This window comes from Mytilinidion resinicola (assembly GCF_010093595.1).
Source record: "Mytilinidion resinicola strain CBS 304.34 unplaced genomic scaffold BDZ99scaffold_13, whole genome shotgun sequence".
In the NCBI taxonomy this organism is placed as follows: domain Eukaryota; kingdom Fungi; phylum Ascomycota; class Dothideomycetes; order Mytilinidiales; family Mytilinidiaceae; genus Mytilinidion; species Mytilinidion resinicola.
In genome coordinates, this window is record NW_022985449.1 from 1,396,677 (window position 1) to 1,416,687 (window position 20,011).

Consider the following 20,011-nt stretch of genomic DNA (forward strand, 5'->3'; position numbering starts at 1 on the left):
GGCGGCCTCTCCCGCGCATCACTCGGCTGTGCCTTGCAGCGCCCGGGATGGGTCAGCAGATCGGCGATCCGTGGGACATACGCCTGCGAAGGGAGGCCTCACTTGGTGATGGCGGGGGTGCGAGAAGACAAGCAGCTGGTGAGGAGCCTGGGAGGACGTTGAAGAACGAGGCTGGCCCCCTCCATGCGATGCCAACGCCGTGTCTTCCGATCCGCACCGGTGCCAAGCGGACGCTATGACGACCTTCTTCGTGGAACCCGGAGCGGCCACCAGAATCCTCAACAACACTTTTTCTTCCCAGTCCTCTCCCCTCTCATTCCAGCAGCAATTGGTGAGTCTTTGTCTTCCTTATGGTCCTTAGTGCATTATTCTTGAGGCATCTCTGCTATGTTTTCAAATTCCCCATACAAGTACCCCGCAGTGCTTTTTGAGCGTCCATGGTGGGGCTTTCCGTTGTTCAGCATGACTACAAGAGCTTCGTAAGCGGGAATTGAGGTCGTCGTTGAGCTTCCTATATATGCAGGAGCGTTTTAGGGGTCGAAAAGCAAGCAATTTCTTCGAAAATACCGCCATCCGCCTGACCCATCAGCCTTGGCCCAGCGCGATTTAAAACCTCACCACCACTCATAATTTTACCTTCTTAAGAAGTCGATCCAGCATACTACTCACTGACAACCCGCACAAAGTGTCAACTTATACACAGACCAAAAAACCTACCCTCTATCAACCCAAGTTAGACACCTATCTCGACTCCCTCACGACGGCAATACTTTCGTCGCGACTCTCCTCCTATACCCAAAACCCTCCCTGATAAGACCGCCAACAGCCGCCATCATGGTTGGTCTCGGTCCCAGAAAGCCTCCTTCTCGAAAGGGTATGCCACACTCTATATTAAACGGGAATTTTGGGTTTGACACTCGGCATAGGTTCAATGGCCGATGTGCCAAAGGACCTGCTCGACCAGATCAAACGTCTCGAGGAGCTCTTCACTGTTCCCAAGGAAAAGCTCAAGGAGATTACCGACCACTTCGTGAACGAATTGGCTAAAGGTACTTCTTGAATGGTAGCCCTTCAGCCTTGCGCTATTCTGACGCATCTGCAGGTCTTACTGTCGAGGGTGGCTCTATCGTAAGTCTATCAAAATCTGCTACCTCGAATTCTGCTAATAACCTCAAGCCTATGAACCCTACATGGTGCATGGGATTCCCCGATGGATACGAAACTGGCACCTTCCTTGCCCTTGACATGGGCGGAACCAACCTCCGAGTGTGCGAGATCAACCTTCCGGAAGAAAAGGGTGAATTTGATATCATCCAGTCAAAATACCGGATGCCCGAGGAGCTCAAGACAGGCAATGCAGAGGAGCTATGGGACTACGTGGCCGATTGTCTCCAGCAGTTTATCGAGTACCATCACGAGGGCGAGGAGCTGGATGAACTTCCCCTTGGCTTCACATTCTCATACCCAGCTACGCAAGACTACATTGACCACGGTGTCCTGCAGCGATGGACAAAGGGGTTCGATATTGAGGGAGTGGAAGGCAAAGACGTCGTTCCTCCGTTCGAAGCTGCGCTGAAAGAGCGGGTAAGAGTAATGAGCCCATGATTTAGGCTGGCCGCTGATGTTCCCTAGGGTGTTCCTATCAAGCTCACTGCTCTCGTCAACGACACCACTGGAACGCTAATTGCCTCTGCATACACGGACACTGATATGAAAATCGGATGTATCTTCGGCACCGGATGCAACGCTGCGTATATGGAGGACTGCGGTTCGATCCCGAAGCTTGCTCACCTGAACCTCAACCCAAAGCTTCCTATGGCAATCAACTGCGAGTGGGGCGCATTCGACAACGAGCACAAAGTCCTGCCACGCACGCCCTATGATATCATAATCGACAAGGAGTCCCCTCGGCCAGGTCAACAAGCCTTCGAAAAGATGATCGCCGGACTCTACCTCGGCGAAATCTTCCGTCTCGTCCTCGTTGACCTACACGGTAACCAAGACGTCAAGATATTCGAAGGCCAAGACCTCGGCAAGCTCAAGAAGGCTTACAGCCTAGACGCCTCCTTCCTTTCCTCCATCGAAGAGTAAGCCCCTCCCACCTCCCCTACCCCTCCCACCTAACACCGCCTAGGGACCCCTTCGAGAACTTGTCCGAAACCCAAGACCTCTTCCAGAACAAACTCGGCATCACAACCACCAAGCCCGAACTCGAGCTCATCGCCCACCTCACCAAGCTCATCGGCACCCGCGCCGCCCGCCTCTCCGCCTGCGGCGTCGCTGCCATCTGCAAAAAGAAGAACATCACCTCCTGCCACGTTGGCGCCGACGGCTCTGTCTTCAACAAGTACCCGCACTTCAAGGCCCGTGGCGCACAGGCCCTACGCGAGATCTTCGACTGGACCACCCGCAAAGACCCCATCGAGATCCTGCCTGCCGAGGATGGAAGCGGTGTCGGTGCGGCACTCATCTCAGCGCTGACGCTGAAGCGCTGCAAGGAGGGACAGACAGCAGGAATCAGGGACCCGGAAGCTATGCTTGCGGCGGCGAAGACCACGACGGTGCACAAATGAGCCAAGACCGAGTTTGACGTGGGTGGGGGATTCTAGGCTACATGAGTTTTTGGGTAAGACTTCGAGATAGAGCTGGCTGGCGGAGCGATACCTAGACGGTGGCCTTTTCACGACTTTGGGGGGGTTTAGGGCGGGCCCTGCGGCACCCTGGGAGTGTTGGAGAGAGGATATAGTAGATATCATGAACCCTGAAAATGGATGCATGCCTTCCTGGTCATGGTCTCTCTAAAATTGTGCCGTGTTCTCCGAGAAAAATCAGACGCCTCTCTTGGCACGCTGTGCTGAGCATGCAGCTTTCGGCGTATCAGTCCACTGATATCGAGCGGGATTGTGGGCCTGTCGGCGATTGATAGCTCGACTCTAAGCCCAACTACTACGCTGGCGGGTTTAGGGGATCGACAAGCGTGTCAAGAGAGGTGTTCTGGTTTCATCAGAGAGCGCAGTAGGCGTGACATGTGAAGTGGTTTCTTAATTTTAATTAATCACGGGTTCGCTAACCTAACCATTGATGCAGGAGTGGCAGCCCGGGAGCGTAGCAACGGGCTCGTGTCGCCAGCGTCGACTTCATTCGTACGTGCTGGGGGGCATTGCGGCTAATTCAAAAGCGTTTTCGTCGTTGAGCACTCTTATACTCTCGAGCGGGCCCTCGCTCGGAGGAGGCAGTGGTAACTGTATCCCGGAACTCTGGCGTAGAGGTCTTTGTTGAGCTTCAGGCGAGTGGTTCCAGAATCTGGGGCAAGATTCCTCGATCATTCGCTCGTCGTTAAGATGTGCGGCTTGCTGGTCAAGAGCTGCCATTTGCGCTTCCACCTCTAGGATGGGCGGTAGTGGCTGGGCTGGTGCAACCACTGGAGTAACACCCAAAGTGTTTTCACTGTGATCGTAGGAATACGCGTAGGGCTGTGCCGGCTGCGAGTATACGTTCCCGCCCTCCCTAAGAGCATAAGCCTCGGCAGAGCGAGCATGTGGAAGAAGCTGTGGTGGCGGTGGATATATGCCCCCACCCTCTACTCGACCCATATATGTATAAGAGACTGGTTCGGGGTTGATCCCTCCGCCTTCTATACGAGTATAAGCACCCAAAGAGGCCAGAGGCATGATGGGTAGAGGTGATTGGTACTGCTGATATGGCTTTTTGAGAGGCTTCTTTTGCGCGCTTGAGTTGTTGAAGGTAAGGATGCGGTACACTTTAGAAGCGGGGATAAATAGAGTGATCGCTATGACGATAGCAAGAATAATGAAAGCCCATAAAAGGATACCATGCGGCGGAGATGCTGAACTTCGTCATCCCGAAGAGTGACTGTGTACCACAGTTAGCCTCTCCTGAGTGTGCAATAATCACCAAGATTCTGACTCACTGCAACGAAAGACATTGGGAGAAATGCAAAGGCCAAAACGTTCAAGCGCGCCATGGTTTGGCCTTGCATCATGGTCTCCGTATTGAACGCCTACGTATCTATTGTTAGTATAGTCCCACTTAGAGAGAGGCGGACAACGTACAAGGCTAAAAAGGTTCTCTAGCTGCCTCAAGATGACTTGAGACGTTTCCTCTTGGTAAGTCATAACGTCCTGACATTCCTTAACCCGATATTTCAGGGCGGACAATTGCGAACTGGGCGCTTGCGCCGCTTGGAAGTTTACGAGACCCAGAAAACGAGCGACAGCCCCCGAGTGGACACAGAGCTGTTCTCGCAGAGCTATGACTCTTGATGCGTCCTTGTGGAGTTTCCTTGTCAAATCAAGCAGCGGAGGGGTGTCGACATCTCCGTGTATTTGGCTGTGGCACTTCGATAAGGATTCTCTCATCTTATTCCATACTCTTGACCAATCGGAGAAGACGAACTGTAGGTCCATTGAGATCCATAACAGCGCATCTTTCAGGCGTTGGCGCCGGTCTTGGTGTTCCGGGCCATTGTAATGATAGCCTAGCTGAAGACTAACAGGAAAACCGTGTCTGGAACACCTTGGTCATGAACAGGCTCGTGGGGTAAGAGCGCTTTAGCACCAGAACAGAGCCACGTTGCTATCGGAAGAAAGTTGGTGGACGTCGACACGCTTTCATTGTCCTCAGCATTGGGAAGAATAGGATAATTGATCAAGAAGCCGACTGCCGAGACGACTGTGATGTATCAGAGAGTTCAGTGCCATAAAATAAAGCCATGATGGATGCTCAAAGGGAATTTGAAAACCCTTATTCACCGGAGGAGAGCCTCTGAATCCTCGGAAGGACCGCAACATTTTGCCCAGTCGAGCGATTATACTCTACACTCTCAAGAAGGTCCGATGGGAAGCCTGATAATGCGTTTTTCAGGGCCTCGGATATTCCGGGTGCGTAGTCTTCTATTTCGAGAACCCTGAGGGCAATGTCAGGAAGTATGAGTGGGATAGAGAAAGGCTTCCACAAACACCAGAAAGGTCTCGTCAGTAGCAGCAGTAGCTATCGCTCTACGCGAAAGCAGATGCTGCGTAACTGCAGAGGAACAGTCCATTCCAGGCTGAATGGAGAACTTTCGACTTTCAGCAAGGCTGAGCGGCGTTGATGAACCGTCGAAACAGTTCGTCCATATTCTGAACGAGCCAGTGTTAGCATTCATGACGTCCAAGAAAAAGCTTTTAAGCGGCGTTTTGGTCAAACTGTCGTGTCCCTTGGAGAGCGACCTGGGAGTTATCTGTATGTGTTAGGCAACATTCAGCTCTTCCAGCTCCCAAGGTCTCGCATCCTCAGCCTCATGTGGCCCCGATACGCGCCATCTCCCTGGCCCCGATACGCGCCGTACCCCTAATGAGTTAGACTCCATGGATAGAAGACGGTGGCTTTAAGATTGCTTGGTTCTAGCTGATAGTACTGTACTATGTATACCTCTGAGCATCCAGTTGCGGTAGATGTTTTTCGGAAGGGAAGGCCTGTGGGCCTGTAAACTGTGTACGAAACGACACGATTGATGGTTAGTGTTGGTGGACCCTGACCCCCGCGGTAGGGCTGATTACCCTCCAGGATCTGCAAAGACCTCATAGAATACCTTCAGGGTACATACATTTCGACTACTACTGCCACAACAGCATATCCTCAACTCAGATCAAAACGCTGGATTTGCAGTGCCATCTGCTCTATACTTGTAAAGAGAGCTATGTCTTACAGGTATTGGCAGCCTCAGGCACCCGCGTCAGACCCAAAATGCCCCTCGCCGGCTCCCCACACGGACATAGCGGTGCCTCGCGTTTTGTACAGACCGACGCGTTTATAGAAACCTCGCGGGCTATGGCCCCTCCCGGACTCGAGAAGACCCCGAAGGAAGATGCAGCTGCATAAATAGAGCTTGGTCTTCCCGTGGGGCATCAGTCGTCATACTCCCAAACCCTCATACAACCCAATCTCAACGTCTTTCCTCCTCACTTCTCAATCTGCTTGATCTTCATCCCTTGAAAACACAGCTATTCCAAGCAAATGGCAGCACCAGGAGGCGAGTTCTTCATCCAGAAGAACATCAAGAAGACCGCGGCGCATCATGAGTCCTTCAAGCAGCTGTGGGAGACCAAGTGGAAGGCACCAGTGTGTACTTGCGGTCCTCAAGAACATACAATTCGCTATGCTAACTCGATATTTCTCACAGGCTAAGATGGGTGTATACCCATTCATGTTTGGTACCACAAAAGACTTCCAGCCCATCGTTGACGAGCTTGTGAAGGTACGGAGACGCTCCTTATAGTGGCGCTAAGATATATCAGGCTTCAGCTAACAGCTATCGCAGCAAGACTTCAAGGAACCCTACGACTGGGATGCCTATGCCCAGGTGTATTTCCCTAAAGCTGAGGAGCTCACAAAGATTGCCGAGGAGGCCGAGAAGGCAGGCGAGATTGAGAAGGCTTCGGAATACTATTTGTAAGCTCCATGAGCCTTCAGCCAACCGATTGAGCATGGACTGATAAATGCAATAGACGATCATCGGCCGTATACCGCATCTCCCGCTTTCCAGCACCGCGATCAGAGAAGCAGAAGTATGCGTGGAAGGTGGGAAAGGAAATGTGCATCAAAGGCCTAGGGTGCGTCTCTGTAATTCTCAAATTATCTTCTATCAGCGCCACTAACACAATTCGCACATTTGCAGACTGCGGCCACACCCCGTCCACGAAATCTTAGTCCCCCACAAACACGCCATCGAAGGCGAAGGCGCCCATATCCCAATCTATCACCTCCTTCCAGACACCGCAACCGCTGAAGCCCCGGCTCCCCTTCTGATCATCATGACTGGTCTTGACGGCTACAGGACCGAGCTTGCGGTCTGGATGGAGGGCTGGCGACAGAAGGGCGTAGGAACGATTGTTCTCGAGATTCCAGGAACAGGAGACTCACCCGCGCTTCCCGGCGACCCAAAGAGCCCGGACAGGCAATACGAGAGCTTGCTGGACTGGATAGACACACAAGACCGGATCAACAAGAAGAAGGTGTGTGTATGGGCATTCTCGACCGGTGGATACTATGCCATTCGGTTGGCGCACATGCAACCGCATCGTTTGGCGGGAGTGGTTTCTCAGGGAGGAGGCGTGCACCACATGTTTGATCCTGCATGGTTGGAAGAGGTCAACCATTTGGAGTATCCCTTTGAGTAGGTCTAGTCCAGCGTATAGGCGTCGGGAGCTAGTCAAGTTAACGAAGTCAATAGCCTTGCCAACACGCTGGCCTACAAGTACGGCTACGGAACCGACATCGAGAAGTTCAAGAAGGAGGCTTCGGACAAGTTCTCGTTGCTGAAAGACGGCACGCTTGACAAGCCGGAGTGTGCTAGATTGTTGCTCGTCAATGTAAGCTCTCTGCCTGCTTCTTTCCATTCTGCAGTCTACTAACGTGTTACAGGGCACCGAAGACGAAATCTTCCCCATCGATGACTACTACCTTGCACTGCAGCACGGCGCGCCAAAGGAAGCTCGGTAAGTTCTCCACGTCCCCCGAACCATATCAGTATCAGCCCGATTGACGACACGCTCCCAACGACGCGACAAATCAAAACTAATTCGAATCACAGTTTCGTCCCCAAGACCAAGCACATGGGCGAGCCAGACGCCTTCTTCATCATCCTAAAATGGCTCTACGCCATCTTCGACGTCGCGGACAAGAATCCGATCACGCAAATGAAGACCATGCCTTTCCAGCCCAAATACTAGCTGACGGAAGGAAGCTAACGTATCGGTCAAGGAATCGTGGATCTGGGGTGGCTCGATGGATTATGTGTGTACGCATTATGGATGGGTTCATGGCGGCATTTACGGGACTGGGTTTACGACATTCCAGATGCGATAGCCGGGTGTGGCTGGGCGGGGTTGGAGGGCTAGTTAGTATATGGGAGAAATGGGAGGTGCTCTTTGCGAGGTAGGACATTATCTTAGCTTGCGAGTGTCTTTCAGGGCGCTTTGATTTGGCAGGTGGGTGAGGTCGGAGCGCCTCACCTGCGTAAGTTAAATGCCAGATCTACTCGTCACTACTTCACCCACATTGTCAAACAGCCCCGTATTTCTTTCGATTTCCACCGTCAATCGTTCTTCAGCTCGGCAGCCTGAATTTCACATCTACTTATCAACCGTGCGATTTGCAATGCCAAACTCATCACATCGCTCTTCCCTTCTCTCCACCCAACAGCACTGCTCCACCAACCCACCTCCATTTCCACCCCACCCCAACCATCCCCTCAGCTCCCAACACCACATCACTCCACAATCAGGGTCACCACATCATATCAAACCAAGAGCCAAAATCTTCATTATAAAAACTCTCGCATTCCTATCTAAGAGCCCACCGCCACCGCCACCGCTGCCCCCCCCACAGCTCATGCCAACCCACCAAGCCAGAGCAGCTTCCATAAACTAGGGCGTACTCCCCCCACTCCCCACGGATGGGTCGCAGGGATCAAAGCCACAAGTCGCAGGATGCCTTTGGCACTGGCCGAGCAAATCAGCGAGCGGAGGAGGGAAGAAGTGTCGGTGTGGTGTCTCTGGGGAAGCGGGAAAAAGAAAGGGAAAGGAAGCGGGGAATGCTTTTTGGGGAAGGGGAAGGGGTATCGCTCGCTATGCACGCAATGCTGGAAACGCAAAATACAAAATACACGGAAATCCAAGAACCGGCTGAAAGGGACGGGAAATCCAGAGGGGAGAACATCGACGGGCTGGGGAAAAGACAGGAAATGTACAGGGAGTACAGGGGATTTTGGAGGTACATGGGTGTGGGTACAGGGGGGTGGCCGGGATAGAGTCGCAACGACGGACAGGTATGCAAACTTGGGAAAGAAAAGAAGCATGGGAAGCTAACAGAACCGACCGCCACGCAGATTAGGAGAGATATCATAAGTCTTGCAGAATCTCATGTATTCTTCGAAGACCACCAACTGTGAGGGGCTGTGTTGCGGTTCTGCCGGCAACGGGTAGATATCCTCAAACTTCGGGCCGAACTTAAAGTCCTCGGCACGTCGTCCTTTGGATCGTCTCTCCAAGATCGCGATCTTCTCGTAGATGATATCAAGAAGTTGCTTGGCTCCGTCCACCCAATCGCGTAGGTCTTGATACTGTTGCTCGTAATCTTCCCTAAGCAGAGTCTCTTGAGGCACGCAGCTGTAATCGAATGGGAGTCCTGGCAGCATCTGGATGGGATCGTTCGTTTTTTCAAATCGCAAGTAACGCTGGAACCAGGCGAGTCGTTGCGCGTGGGTAGCTTGGTTATCGTTATACCACCATGAGTTCGTGCAAGGGTTCCAGACCTTGTATCTGAATTCCAGATTGAACCATTCAAGTTGGACGACTGAAATTGCTCGAACCAGTCCGGCCTTCTCTTCTTTGAGAAACGATATCCACCACCAGATCGTTTCGATCGGTGTTGGCTGCCACTCATCGAGAAAGGCCCCGAGACTTATACATGCTAGCCTTTCTTCCTCGCGAAGTTTGGCCCACGCTGTTAGACAGTCCCCATAATGTAAACAGAACTGATCTAGGTAGTATCCACCCCATGTTTTATCGAGTTGGGCCCTGATCCAACGCCCGATCCAGCGAAACAAGGTAACGGGACTGACAAGGGTGCTCCAGAATACGTTGATCAGCAATCCACGGCAGATGACCTTCTTGACCCAGATTTCGTAAGTAATATTCTGGATCATCCATTCGTAGGCAGCGGTCTTGAGGACGAAGCGGCCCAGGAATTTCTTGAGGATGGCATGCCAAAGACAAGTCTGTACGACGAATTGCCAAAGGAATTGCTTTGCAACGGTTTCCCACAGGAATATCTGGAAGAATATGAGGAGTATCATGGCACCCAGCGTGTATGCAACTACACATAGCGTCGCGAATATGGCTTCAGGAAGTCGGAGGATTGGATTACTGTCGCACAGCTCTTCCCAATACATCTGCAGAAACTGGCCGACCGCATAGGAGGTTTGCTTGAACGATTGATATTTGGCAGAGATCGTGGACACGAAGGCCTCGAGGCGATGACGAGCATCAGCGATGAATCTGGCAGCCGACTTCACACCTTGCCACAGCTTGGTGTAGAAGACAATGTATGCTCTGACGTATACCGGAAGAGTGAATGCGAACCATATCATGACAAGCATGACCGGAAAAGCCAGCGAAGCCATCTCGCCAGCAGTTTTAACCACACCTTCGCATACAAGTTCTTCGAGGAAAGTGCCGTGGTTGGAGTATACTGCCTTCGCCAAATCTAACAACGACTCAATCAGGGGCGATGGTGATGGATCTAGCCAGCTAATCACGGTTTGTAGCACAACCATGACGAAAGCGAGAGGTACCGAGAGAGCTTTGATGAGGAAGAGGAAGGCGGAGATTGAGCAGTCTTGAGCGCTGTGATAGTAACTTGGGACTGTCGAAGACGCGAGAACTTCAACCTTAGTGAGGACGAGCTGGGTGAGCTGGGCCGAACGGTGGGAGGCGCCATGAAGGGCCTGAACGAAGCCGTGGTAGGACTGTCGACAGATGTGCTGGGTATGCTGCGTACAACTAAGGGCCGTAGCTTGCGCATACTGAGCGGAAACATCTAGCTTGATAAGGATTGGCAAAATAACCCAGTGGTCAAAGTCGTACCAAGTAAGTAGACAGTGACTAAAGAAGTGATCAAGCTTGATAAGTATGGGTAGCACCACCCAACTGTCGAAGACCCAATAACACTTAATGACGTATGCGATGAAAGCGTCCGCATTGACAAGGGTTGGCTTAAGGATCCTGTCGTCAGGGTTCCAGGAGTTGACCGGAGGGCTATAGAACGCTACAATCCATGCTGGTATCTCCGTCTCCTCAGGCTGGTGGGAAGCAATCCAAGAAGGAGAATAAATGGATTTGACGAAGTCCTCAACGAGGCAGATGTCGGTACCAAGGGGATTGGTAGTGGTGAGGGATTTGTCGCTCAACGCAAGGTCGAAGGCGAAAGGAATTTCGCAGTAAGAGTCGCTTCCCAGCTGCGGATACACAGCAACGAGGAGAATGGGAACGAATAGCGCCATCAGCTCCGAGGTGATACCAGCATTTCCAAAGGCAAAGGCCGATACCGTCGGGAGAAATGCGCTAAAGATCTGCATCGCGCAGAGAAGAGGAGTATGCCGCAGCATCGCTGCGGTTTGGACGAACGAAACCGTTGGTGAAAGAAATTTCGGGAGAGGGGAGAGGAGAGAGTAGTCTTGCACTAGACACAGTGAGACAATATGCAGTTATTGAGAAGGCAACTGGTACTGTCGTTCTCGGAACACGTTTTCAGCTGTGAGGTGGTGGTGCATTGTTGATGAAAGCAGGTCGAAGTACGTGGCAGGAGACGGGTTGAACTACGTCAGCGGAAGTGATTCCTCGTGACAAGCACGAGCACGCATAGCATCGGTGTCAAGGGAGAGAATGCCATGGAAAGAAGGCGCGCCGGTTCTGCGAGGTTATGGCGAATGTGAACGGAGAGCGGCGGGCGGACGCATCCTACTACCCCCTTCTCAAGAGCAGCAACACCGACAGGGATACTACATACAGCAAGACTACGGAAAGGAGCACTAGAGAGAGAGAAATGGCATAGTTTTAGTACCTGCCCCGACTTACGCGGAATGATACGGGTTGAGGTGGGTATGTTATTGTTGTGGTTGGCGATGGGGTCGACCAACCACGACGCGGACTGGGCATACAAATAATAAAGAAGCGCAGATATAGCAGGTGAAAGACCGCACGGGGATTTCCATCAGTGAAAGAACTGGACTGGACTGGACTGGATTTGGCCTCAAGTCCACTTCAGTCCATCGAGATGTCCATATTGGGTATAGCGCCCCTTAGTAAGCATAGTTTACTAGGAAATCTGGTCACTCTTGGCAAATCCATTGGATTTCCTCGAAAAACATGTGGAGCTCCAGATTTTTGGACGGGCCTCCATCCGGCTCCAGTCCAAATCGCTCCAGTCCAGTTCCATCACTGCTTTCCATTCCTATGTGCGACTTCAAAATAGCAATGGGCACTCAATTGAGACGACTGAAGGGGGCATGACGAGTCTCTTGCCTGAATAGTGAATCACTGACCTCAACAATGCAGGCCCAACCCATGAGAATAAATAACCAGGATAGGCGCCAAGGGAGCTATGATAGCGGATAACTCGTCGTTGGAGGTGGCTGCCACGGACTCGAGGAGTGCGACGAGGGCGCAGTGCACTTGAGTTGATAGGCTCCAACCTGCGGTATCGTCAACGGCGAGTCATTACTGAAATAGCCATACCTATCTTCGATTGCGGTCCGTGTATATACCAGCTGTCCCTGAAATTAGTCGAACGTAATACTGGAGTCTCGGGGGTTCAGTCGCTTCAGCCAGGCTTCAGTCTTAGTTAGGCTCCGCCGCAGCGACCCATTCTGCTATCGGAGAGATTGTTTGGAGTGTGTCAATGGTACCTACAGATATATGCGATCCTGCAAACTAGACGAACATGAACCTCGTCAATGCCCTGGCAGAGGCTGCGCGGTTGGATATATCCCTAAGAGGTCGCGTTGCTCAACTCACCATCACGCATACCTAGACCTCCAGAGCTTTCCCTTTCCCCTTCCCACGTCGATCGATTCGAGAAGACTCGTAAAATGCCTTGAACATCGAATCTTTCTCCATAAGCTGCTGTGGTTTCCCGGCTTCAGCGATCATTCCCTTATCCATAACAACGACGCGGTCATAGTCCAGGATCGTTTCGATACGGTGCGCGATAGTTATGACAGTACAATGTTGGAGCTCGGTATGGATGAGAGACTGCATCAACGCATCTGTATCCAGGTCGACGCTAACACGAAACAGAGGCGTCAGGATATTCTGAAGTAGTGAAGGAGGAAAAGAGGAGAGGAAATGGATGTCTACCTGCTCGTCACTTCATCCATTATCACTATTTTCCCGGATCGCAGCATTGCTCTAGCCAGGCAAAACAACTGCTTCTGCCCATGGCTGAACGTATCATCTGCATATTCAGCGTCTAGTCCGCCTTTGGGCGACAGCATGTCCCACAGCTGTACCTTCTTGAGAGCTGCGGCCATCGTGTCATCTGTAATGTTGCCATGTGGGTCGAGGTTTAAGCGGACAGTCCCATTGAGAAAGTAGGGGTCTGGACCCATTGCGTTAAGCCGAGAGCGAACTTGATGTCTTGGCATGGTGCATATATCGAGACCGTCGATGGTGATTCTCCCTGCTGTAAGCTCGATCATGCGGAAAAGCGCAAGTGTGAGGGTGCTCTTGCCACTGCCAGTCCGACCACAAATGCCGATCTTCTCGCCAGAGCGCACAGAGAGTGAGATATCGTCCAACGCTTTGTTGCCACCCGCACTTTATGACACCTTGTAAGCATTGGATTATATCAGCGGTGAGGTAGGACTTACCTGTACGCTGCAGAAACGTGCTCGATCTTGACCATACCAGTTTGTGGCCATTCCGCCGGTGGTTCCTGATTCTCCGACGCCAGATTCTCGTTTGCGGTGCTATTGCTGAACTGTTTAACCCGAGCTACGGCACCTATCGACGTCTCCAGTTGGGTCCAGAATAACAAACACAACTTCAAATTCGCAGTGAAAGAGATGATCTGGGTGAGTGAAACACCGGTAAATCCGACGGAGATGGTGTCGCGCATCTTCACGGCGATTGCTACTACAAGAATAGCGAGTGCCATGGTGATGAGGTCGAGGACCAAGGTGAGCCAAGTTTGGATCATGAAAAGAAGGTAGAACGGCTTTTGAGAATTGTCGACCAGCTTATGGTTGTGCTCGATGGAAGGCTTCTGCCAGGAGAACGCTCGTATAGTCGCAAGCCCACTCAGAGACTCAATGAACTGTGTGCTACATAGCGAGGACGTTAGCGTGCGCGTGGCTCTATTGAATGGTACTTTAGCTCACTAGACTGGTGCTTTCTCTTCCAGATCTAGGAAGCGCATTTGTCTAGACGTCCTCAGATAGTATTTCTGCACCGAATAAAATGCAGCTAAGAGTAGCGGAAAGCTGATGGCCACATAGTATGCAGCAGATGCGATGAGTGCCATTTGGCCGAGGCAAATGAGAAGATCTGCGGTAATGTTCAGTCATTTGAGATGAGCTCACGTGTGTAATTAGTTGTAACATACTTGCTGCAACGGCCATGAGGGCCAGCGGAAGGCTGCCATCGATGAGCTGCATATCCTGGCTAAACCTGAAGCAAAGTCAGAAGCTGTCCAGCCTAAAGGACTTCGTTGCATACCTAGTGACAATAGATCCGGTGTCTATCGTGCTAAAGAATGACATCGGAGCTCTACACGAATCATTAACATGATCCGATCTCTGAAAGTGGATAGTTACTCACGCCATCACTGTCTTCAGAGTAATCTCATGTAGCTTCATGCCGGCCCTCATGGCCATGATGTTGAACGAGAACCTACGGATGGTCAGCTCATTTAGCTGTTGCTTTCATGCCCATTATGTTCTCAGCAGAGTACCCACCATGTCAAGAATGCAAACCCAACCAGCCCAATGGCCTGCAGAGCTGCATACACACCTAGATAGTATCCGGTATGCTGGTTCGGTTTTGCAGAGTTAGAATCAGAGTACCACTTTAACCAGATAGCTAGTCAGAGTCAGCATGGGAGCGACAAAGGAAGCATTCCTCAGTCAACTTACTTGGAAATGTAGAAAAGAATGCCCAGCATATCTCCAGAAGGAAGAAGACACAAGTCAACTTCCAACCAATGGCTTGGAAATAATAGCAGTAGACTGACCAATCGCCGAGTTGCCGAGTTTTGTTTCCGGCAACTGCTGATTTCGAGTCTTTCTTCAGGGCTGAAGTTGAAGCGATAGTTGTATCTGCATCAGCCGGCGTTATCTCATCAGCAGGCCCTTCATCGCGGTTCTTGAGGCAAAAGCTCCGAACGTATCCATCAGCAGCATTCATCTCGTCGAAGGTGCCCTGCTCTGTTATTCTCCCATTCGTTCCAAGAGCAATGATGCGATCAGCATGTGGAAAAAGTGTCACTATGTACAGCATATTAGCTAAGAGCAAGAGAAAAATCGCGACAGCAGGGACAATACCTGCGTGGGTAGCGATAATCGCGGTCGTCCTCCATTGACGCAATAAGCCATGAGACCCAAACAGACGATTAAAAACGTTGCTCTGAGTAGTGGCATCCATGCTACTGAATACATCATCGAAGATTGCAAGTTTTCTCTTAGAGTAGACTGCTCGGGCGATTGCGAGTCTTTGCTTCTGGCCGCTGCTCAAGGATATACCATTACTTCCTACGATAGTCTGATCCCCATGCGGAAAAGAGTTGATATCATTATCGAGATCACAGCTTTAAATGATTAGTATGGCTAAAAATAGAACAGCGCCTGAGCACTTGCCTGTAAACCACAGACTTGTAATGCTCCGGATTGAAATTCGAGAACCCAAGAATGGTCTGGCGGACGGAAGAGTTCTAAAAGGTCAAATATTTAGTAGCAACATGAGCGAGCAAGCAATTAGGGGACTTACTGAAAGCCACGGTGTTTGCTCGCACCACGCTATATCAAGGGTTGAGACATGAACGAAGCCCTTTGAGCTTGGGGTTTCACCCAGAATGGCTTTCAGCAATGTGGACTTTCCCGAAGCAACGGGACCAATCAATAACGTCAGCTCCGATGACCTGATTTCCAGATTTATGTCTCGCAATATGGTTTCCCCGTCTTGTTTCCAACCGAAGGCGCCATCTCGTACGCTTACGATTGCGAAGCTAGACGGCATGTTCTTCCGACTTCTGGATGCTTGAGCCATGCTAACGAGCTCGATGTTGTCCGTCGATGCATCCCAAGCCTGATTACTGTACGGTTGTCCTGACTGGGAATTCCGACTGGAAGCTGTGCCTGGAGGGGACGAGACAAGCCGATGATCGGATCTAGTGTCGGATAGCAGAAACTTCTCAATCCTTTCAAAGCATCCAAATGTAGCTCTGAGGTCGACAATATCGCCGAATAGAGAGAACAGTGGCTGCGTCAGAAGCATCAACAACGACAAGGATGTAAAGAGGCGTGGAGGGTCCAGGGTAGAGTGATTTTTAGCCGCAATGATGGCGAAGATGGCAAATGTAGCGACGGGTGATATCATAAGGGGAACAAATCCCAACGTAGAGGTATATGCGCCGAGTAACCAGAAGCCTTCTGCATCTTTGACTTCATCCTTTCGTAGATTTTGGATCAAGTCCGTCAGCGTTTTAGTCAAACCCGCTATCTTAATACCCTTAATGGATGCAAGCATAGTCGAAGTGACACCTAGTACGAGTCTTCTTGTAAACGTACTTTCGTACTACGGAGTGTTGGTGTTACGTACCAATTCGCTTTTGAATCCGCATGATCCACTTGAGCTGCCTTTTCTGCGTCGTGGACGAGAGGCGCAAGGTTATGGCGGCAGACACTGTACATCAACTATCAGCACCATTCGTTGATAAAGACCGTTTGATGAAATGTTACCTATTGTCACTATAATGGGGGCAACGCAGGCCCACCCGAGCTTCTCCCCCAGTAGCCATGTGGCCAGAATGAATTGGATAGTGTTCGCCCAAAGATCATGCATGCCCCGAAGACCTTTCACTAATCTTTCCACATCTGTGCTCATAAGGGTAACAGCGGCTGAGTCATCAAGGGCACTGATACCGATCTCGGTGGTCTTAGTGTAGATTGCGGACACAAGGGTCCCCCGAAGCATTGTAAGAAATTTGAAGGAACGATGAGAATAGAGACTATTCGAGACCTGATACGCGTCAGTCGAGGCACTTTGGTCTTGATTGCGAAACTTACTGCCATGCCAAAGTACACGACTGCATAAGCACCAACGAGGCCGTAGCCAATGTTGATGGATTTCTGATGATCTGACTTATGCAAGAAGTCTAAGAGTCTACCAACCAGAAGAGGTTGACAGAGTGTGAATCCTAGAAGAGCCAATCGAGGGAATACCGGCAAAATCAGAGGCCATCTAAGCATTTTCGTCACGACATAGGCAAGCTCATGCTTGCTTTTCCTATGGGCTAGCAGACCAGTTAGCATCCACTCGGATACCATGAGTATCATGACATACGCCTGTGCCATTCTTGCCAGAAATTATTATTTAGAGTCTCCGATGATAAGGACTCGTCCATTGGGTAGAGATCGGTTGGCTTGAGAATATGACTGAAGCCCTGCTTGATAATCGAGTTGAGCCACCAGAGAAAAGTCTGGCTGTACAGCCCACTAGTATCTTCAGGACTCCCGTTCCCACCAGAGAGAAGATAATGGCGCTTTTCCTTGGCTTCTAGGAAGACTATCACGCCTTTCAATGCGAATGACGTGGTAAAGATATCGCGAGAGAGCCGGCTTGTAGACATTAGCCACAAAGTTCGTAGCATGGCTGCATCCAAAAGCATGGTGATGAACAGATAGGCGTTGAGAAGGATAGAAGGACGAAGTGATCTAGAGTGTTCCAAGTAAGACAATCTGCACAAGAATAAGCTGGCAACGAAGGAGAGACTAGCCGCCACAGACGATGCGACTCGGAGTTCGGAATGGCTTTGTATCGCCCATATCACCACAGTAGCCAATTGTAAAGAGGCAAATATGCCAATAGCAGTCTTGAAAATCATTGTCAGCTGTGCTCTGATGGGATCATACAAGCAAACGAACCAGCTTGATAGACCTCAGCAGCTTTCCATCGACTCTGCTCTGCTTCGAGCTAAGATAATGGATTCGCACGGGCGCAATGAGAAGAAACGCGGCGGATGGCGCGATAGAAAAGAAATACTGCTCAAAAGCGAGGGTGAAGTCAAAGTTGCCGCGACAACCTTCGACAGCGGGACCGAAAGCGGAGTCCGCTGAAGCGTCACAACGGAAGGATGCAGAGTTATTCATCTTCGCAACGTGTCAATTTGTTTAAAGAGAGAGATGGTAAACCATTATTTAAGGGCTGCCAACAACAACGAAGACGTGAGGTACTTAGGGGATGCGGCACGGATGGTGGATGCAGATAAGCGTCAGAGAGACCTTCCTAATTGGGACAATAATTAACTATTTATAGTCAATTAATTGCATCTTTAGGCATCGAGATACAGCTTCCACAGCTAAGTTGGGGAGGAGCTCGGCATGATACTGGACCGGTAAAAAGAGTGATATTCCAGGCAAGATTCGGTCATAGTTGCGATTAGGAAGGCGAGCAGTGCATTGTAACGAACGTACGATGCTCAATGATACAGATCATGCTGTTATTAAGCTATGTTTTACACTCGTTACGACTGTCTGAAGTCCTCCAACACATTACAAACATATGTAGTTGAACGTAAGGTTCGTCAGGCTGTAAATCAGGCTAATATCTTCGCTATTTTTCACACTCGTTTAGCACCGTCTGAGTGACCCTCATGAATGATTAAAATCTGAGGCCAATTTGAAAGATCTCATGCTGTAAATCAGACTGATATCTTAGCCACCTTTTCACACTCGTCTAGCACTGTCCGAGGCCCTCCAATACCTTGTAGAAAATCCAGACGTGATGCAATAAATGTAACATCGTCTCTTGGACAACGTCTTCTCATGACCCATGATACCATCGTAAATCGAGCTATGCAACCCAATATATGCATCCAAATATGTCCGTCGAAACGCCAAACTCCACCTCACACCCCTCATGGTCCCATAATGGCCCTAACATCCCACACCAACACCCTTTCATCCCACCCCACACTCGCACACCACCCCTCAGCCCCAAACAGACACCAATCCACCCCCGTCGCAAACTCCGTATGCCGCCCCATCCTCCCCAGCTCGCGCCCGTTCCCAAAGACCATCGGGTCCTGCTGTCCTTGTCCCTGTCCCCCCTGCTGCCCAACCCCCATGGCGCTCCCATCCGTCCACACGCGGCACGTCATGTCGTAGCTCGCACTGAGCAGGATGTCGCTGAGATGCGGGCTCCAGCTCACCTTGCGCACCGCGTACTCGTGGCCTGGGAGAACAGCCACAGGGCCGGCCCCTGGTGCGCGGATGTCGAAGGTGCGGATGCAGCGGTCCACGCCGGCGGTCGCGACGACGCTGTCGCGGTATTTGTTCCAGTCGTGCGTGAGGGCCTCGCTAGGGGGTATGCCGACGGGAGGCGCGACGCCCATTCGAGCTTTCGGGGGGGTGTGGGTCGGTATACTGAGGGTAAGGTGGTTCGATGCGCTCGCTGGTGTCCTTAGATCGAAGACGCGCAGGTGGGAGTCGCTGCTCACAGCGCTGAGGAGGCTGGGGTTGTGCGGGGAGAATTGGGCGGAGTAGGTGCAGCTATGTGTGGGGAGGGTGACGAGGGACTCGGCGCGGGTGGGGTTCCAAATCTTGATGGTGCCGTCCCAGCTGGAGGAGAGGAAGGTGTCTTTGGCGACGAGGTTCCAGTGGACGGAGAAGACTTCGCGGGCGTGCTCGGTCCAGGATTGGATGGGGAATTGGTTTAGAGAGATGTCGAAGAGCTTGATGCTACCGTCGCCGGAGGCGGTGAGGATCTGGTTCTCGTGGGACTCGGACCAGGCGATGTCGAAGAGGGAGTCTTGGGTGTCGAACCTGGGGGTTGAGGGAGGATGTTAGCTGCGAAGTGGAGGAGGGGTGGTTGAAGGGTATTGGAGGTACCATTTTTCAGCTGCAATCCCGTTTGCTGTGAGTACTAGTATATAGAGTCGTCCGTTCCCTACGAGGCCAAAATTTGCGGAAGACGCGACTGCGATGCGCGAGTCGAAGAAGGGTGAGTACTTGACGGAGTACCCGTTGTACCCTTGAGTCCGGAACTCGAGCATGTTGAGCGGTTTACGCCGACGCGGCGTGGAAATAACTAGGCACTACCGGTAGCGAGAAGGCATGTAGTCACAGTCGGATTCTATCATGACTAGAAGGCAAAGAGTGAGCGAGCGTGTGGCATGTGGTGGTATTAAAGGGCAGCAGTTCTATCGATAAAGTGCAAGCCGAGGTGTCTTGGAT

The 20,011-nt window shown here is 51.3% G+C and overlaps 7 protein-coding genes across 7 annotated transcripts; 2 read left to right on the forward strand and 5 right to left on the reverse strand.

Annotated features, from left to right (window-relative positions):
* Positions 1-834: 834 nt before the first annotated feature.
* BDZ99DRAFT_478564 (uncharacterized protein) lies at positions 835-2,573 on the forward strand (the record flags this gene model as incomplete). The annotated part of the gene is made up of 6 exons (XM_033722177.1): positions 835-874; positions 927-1,049; positions 1,103-1,128; positions 1,177-1,584; positions 1,633-2,087; positions 2,135-2,573. 6 exons carry the CDS (start codon positions 835-837, stop codon positions 2,571-2,573), a joined length of 1,491 nt encoding a protein of 496 aa, XP_033575028.1.
* A 947-nt stretch (positions 2,574-3,520) lies between these two features.
* Positions 3,521-4,654, reverse strand: BDZ99DRAFT_72226 (uncharacterized protein). The gene is made up of 3 exons (XM_033728853.1): positions 4,074-4,654; positions 3,932-4,021; positions 3,521-3,873 (listed from the first exon to the last, which is right to left on the reverse strand). The coding sequence occupies exons 1-3, from the start codon at positions 4,425-4,427 to the stop codon at positions 3,763-3,765; spliced, it is 555 nt and encodes a 184-aa protein (XP_033575029.1). The 5' UTR covers positions 4,428-4,654; the 3' UTR covers positions 3,521-3,762.
* Position 4,655: 1 nt separating this feature from the next.
* Positions 4,656-5,259, reverse strand: BDZ99DRAFT_72225 (uncharacterized protein). Its single transcript, XM_033728852.1, has 2 exons — positions 4,980-5,259; positions 4,656-4,927 (listed from the first exon to the last, which is right to left on the reverse strand). Exons 1-2 carry the CDS (start codon positions 5,165-5,167, stop codon positions 4,765-4,767), a joined length of 351 nt encoding a protein of 116 aa, XP_033575030.1. The 5' UTR covers positions 5,168-5,259; the 3' UTR covers positions 4,656-4,764.
* A 557-nt stretch (positions 5,260-5,816) lies between these two features.
* BDZ99DRAFT_420858 (alpha/beta-hydrolase) lies at positions 5,817-8,165 on the forward strand. Its single transcript, XM_033716935.1, has 8 exons — positions 5,817-6,123; positions 6,185-6,259; positions 6,323-6,453; positions 6,510-6,614; positions 6,680-7,177; positions 7,235-7,373; positions 7,426-7,499; positions 7,595-8,165. The coding sequence occupies exons 1-8, from the start codon at positions 6,019-6,021 to the stop codon at positions 7,731-7,733; spliced, it is 1,266 nt and encodes a 421-aa protein (XP_033575031.1). The 5' UTR covers positions 5,817-6,018; the 3' UTR covers positions 7,734-8,165.
* A 4,425-nt stretch (positions 8,166-12,590) lies between these two features.
* BDZ99DRAFT_391791 (P-loop containing nucleoside triphosphate hydrolase protein) lies at positions 12,591-17,089 on the reverse strand (the record flags this gene model as incomplete). The annotated part of the gene is made up of 15 exons (XM_033715747.1): positions 12,591-12,846; positions 12,921-13,379; positions 13,433-13,885; positions 13,943-14,108; positions 14,167-14,231; positions 14,280-14,330; positions 14,382-14,453; positions 14,519-14,642; positions 14,696-15,046; positions 15,104-15,366; positions 15,431-15,489; positions 15,546-16,318; positions 16,377-16,460; positions 16,517-16,796; positions 16,844-17,089. The coding sequence occupies 15 exons, from the start codon at positions 17,087-17,089 to the stop codon at positions 12,591-12,593; spliced, it is 3,702 nt and encodes a 1,233-aa protein (XP_033575032.1).
* A 20-nt stretch (positions 17,090-17,109) lies between these two features.
* Positions 17,110-17,926, reverse strand: BDZ99DRAFT_391725 (uncharacterized protein; the record flags this gene model as incomplete). The annotated part of the gene is made up of 2 exons (XM_033715741.1): positions 17,110-17,649; positions 17,735-17,926. 2 exons carry the CDS (start codon positions 17,924-17,926, stop codon positions 17,110-17,112), a joined length of 732 nt encoding a protein of 243 aa, XP_033575033.1.
* A 357-nt stretch (positions 17,927-18,283) lies between these two features.
* Positions 18,284-19,953, reverse strand: BDZ99DRAFT_510128 (WD40 repeat-like protein). Its single transcript, XM_033724450.1, has 2 exons — positions 19,667-19,953; positions 18,284-19,600 (listed from the first exon to the last, which is right to left on the reverse strand). The coding sequence occupies exons 1-2, from the start codon at positions 19,828-19,830 to the stop codon at positions 18,694-18,696; spliced, it is 1,071 nt and encodes a 356-aa protein (XP_033575034.1). The 5' UTR covers positions 19,831-19,953; the 3' UTR covers positions 18,284-18,693.
* Positions 19,954-20,011: the final 58 nt, after the last annotated feature.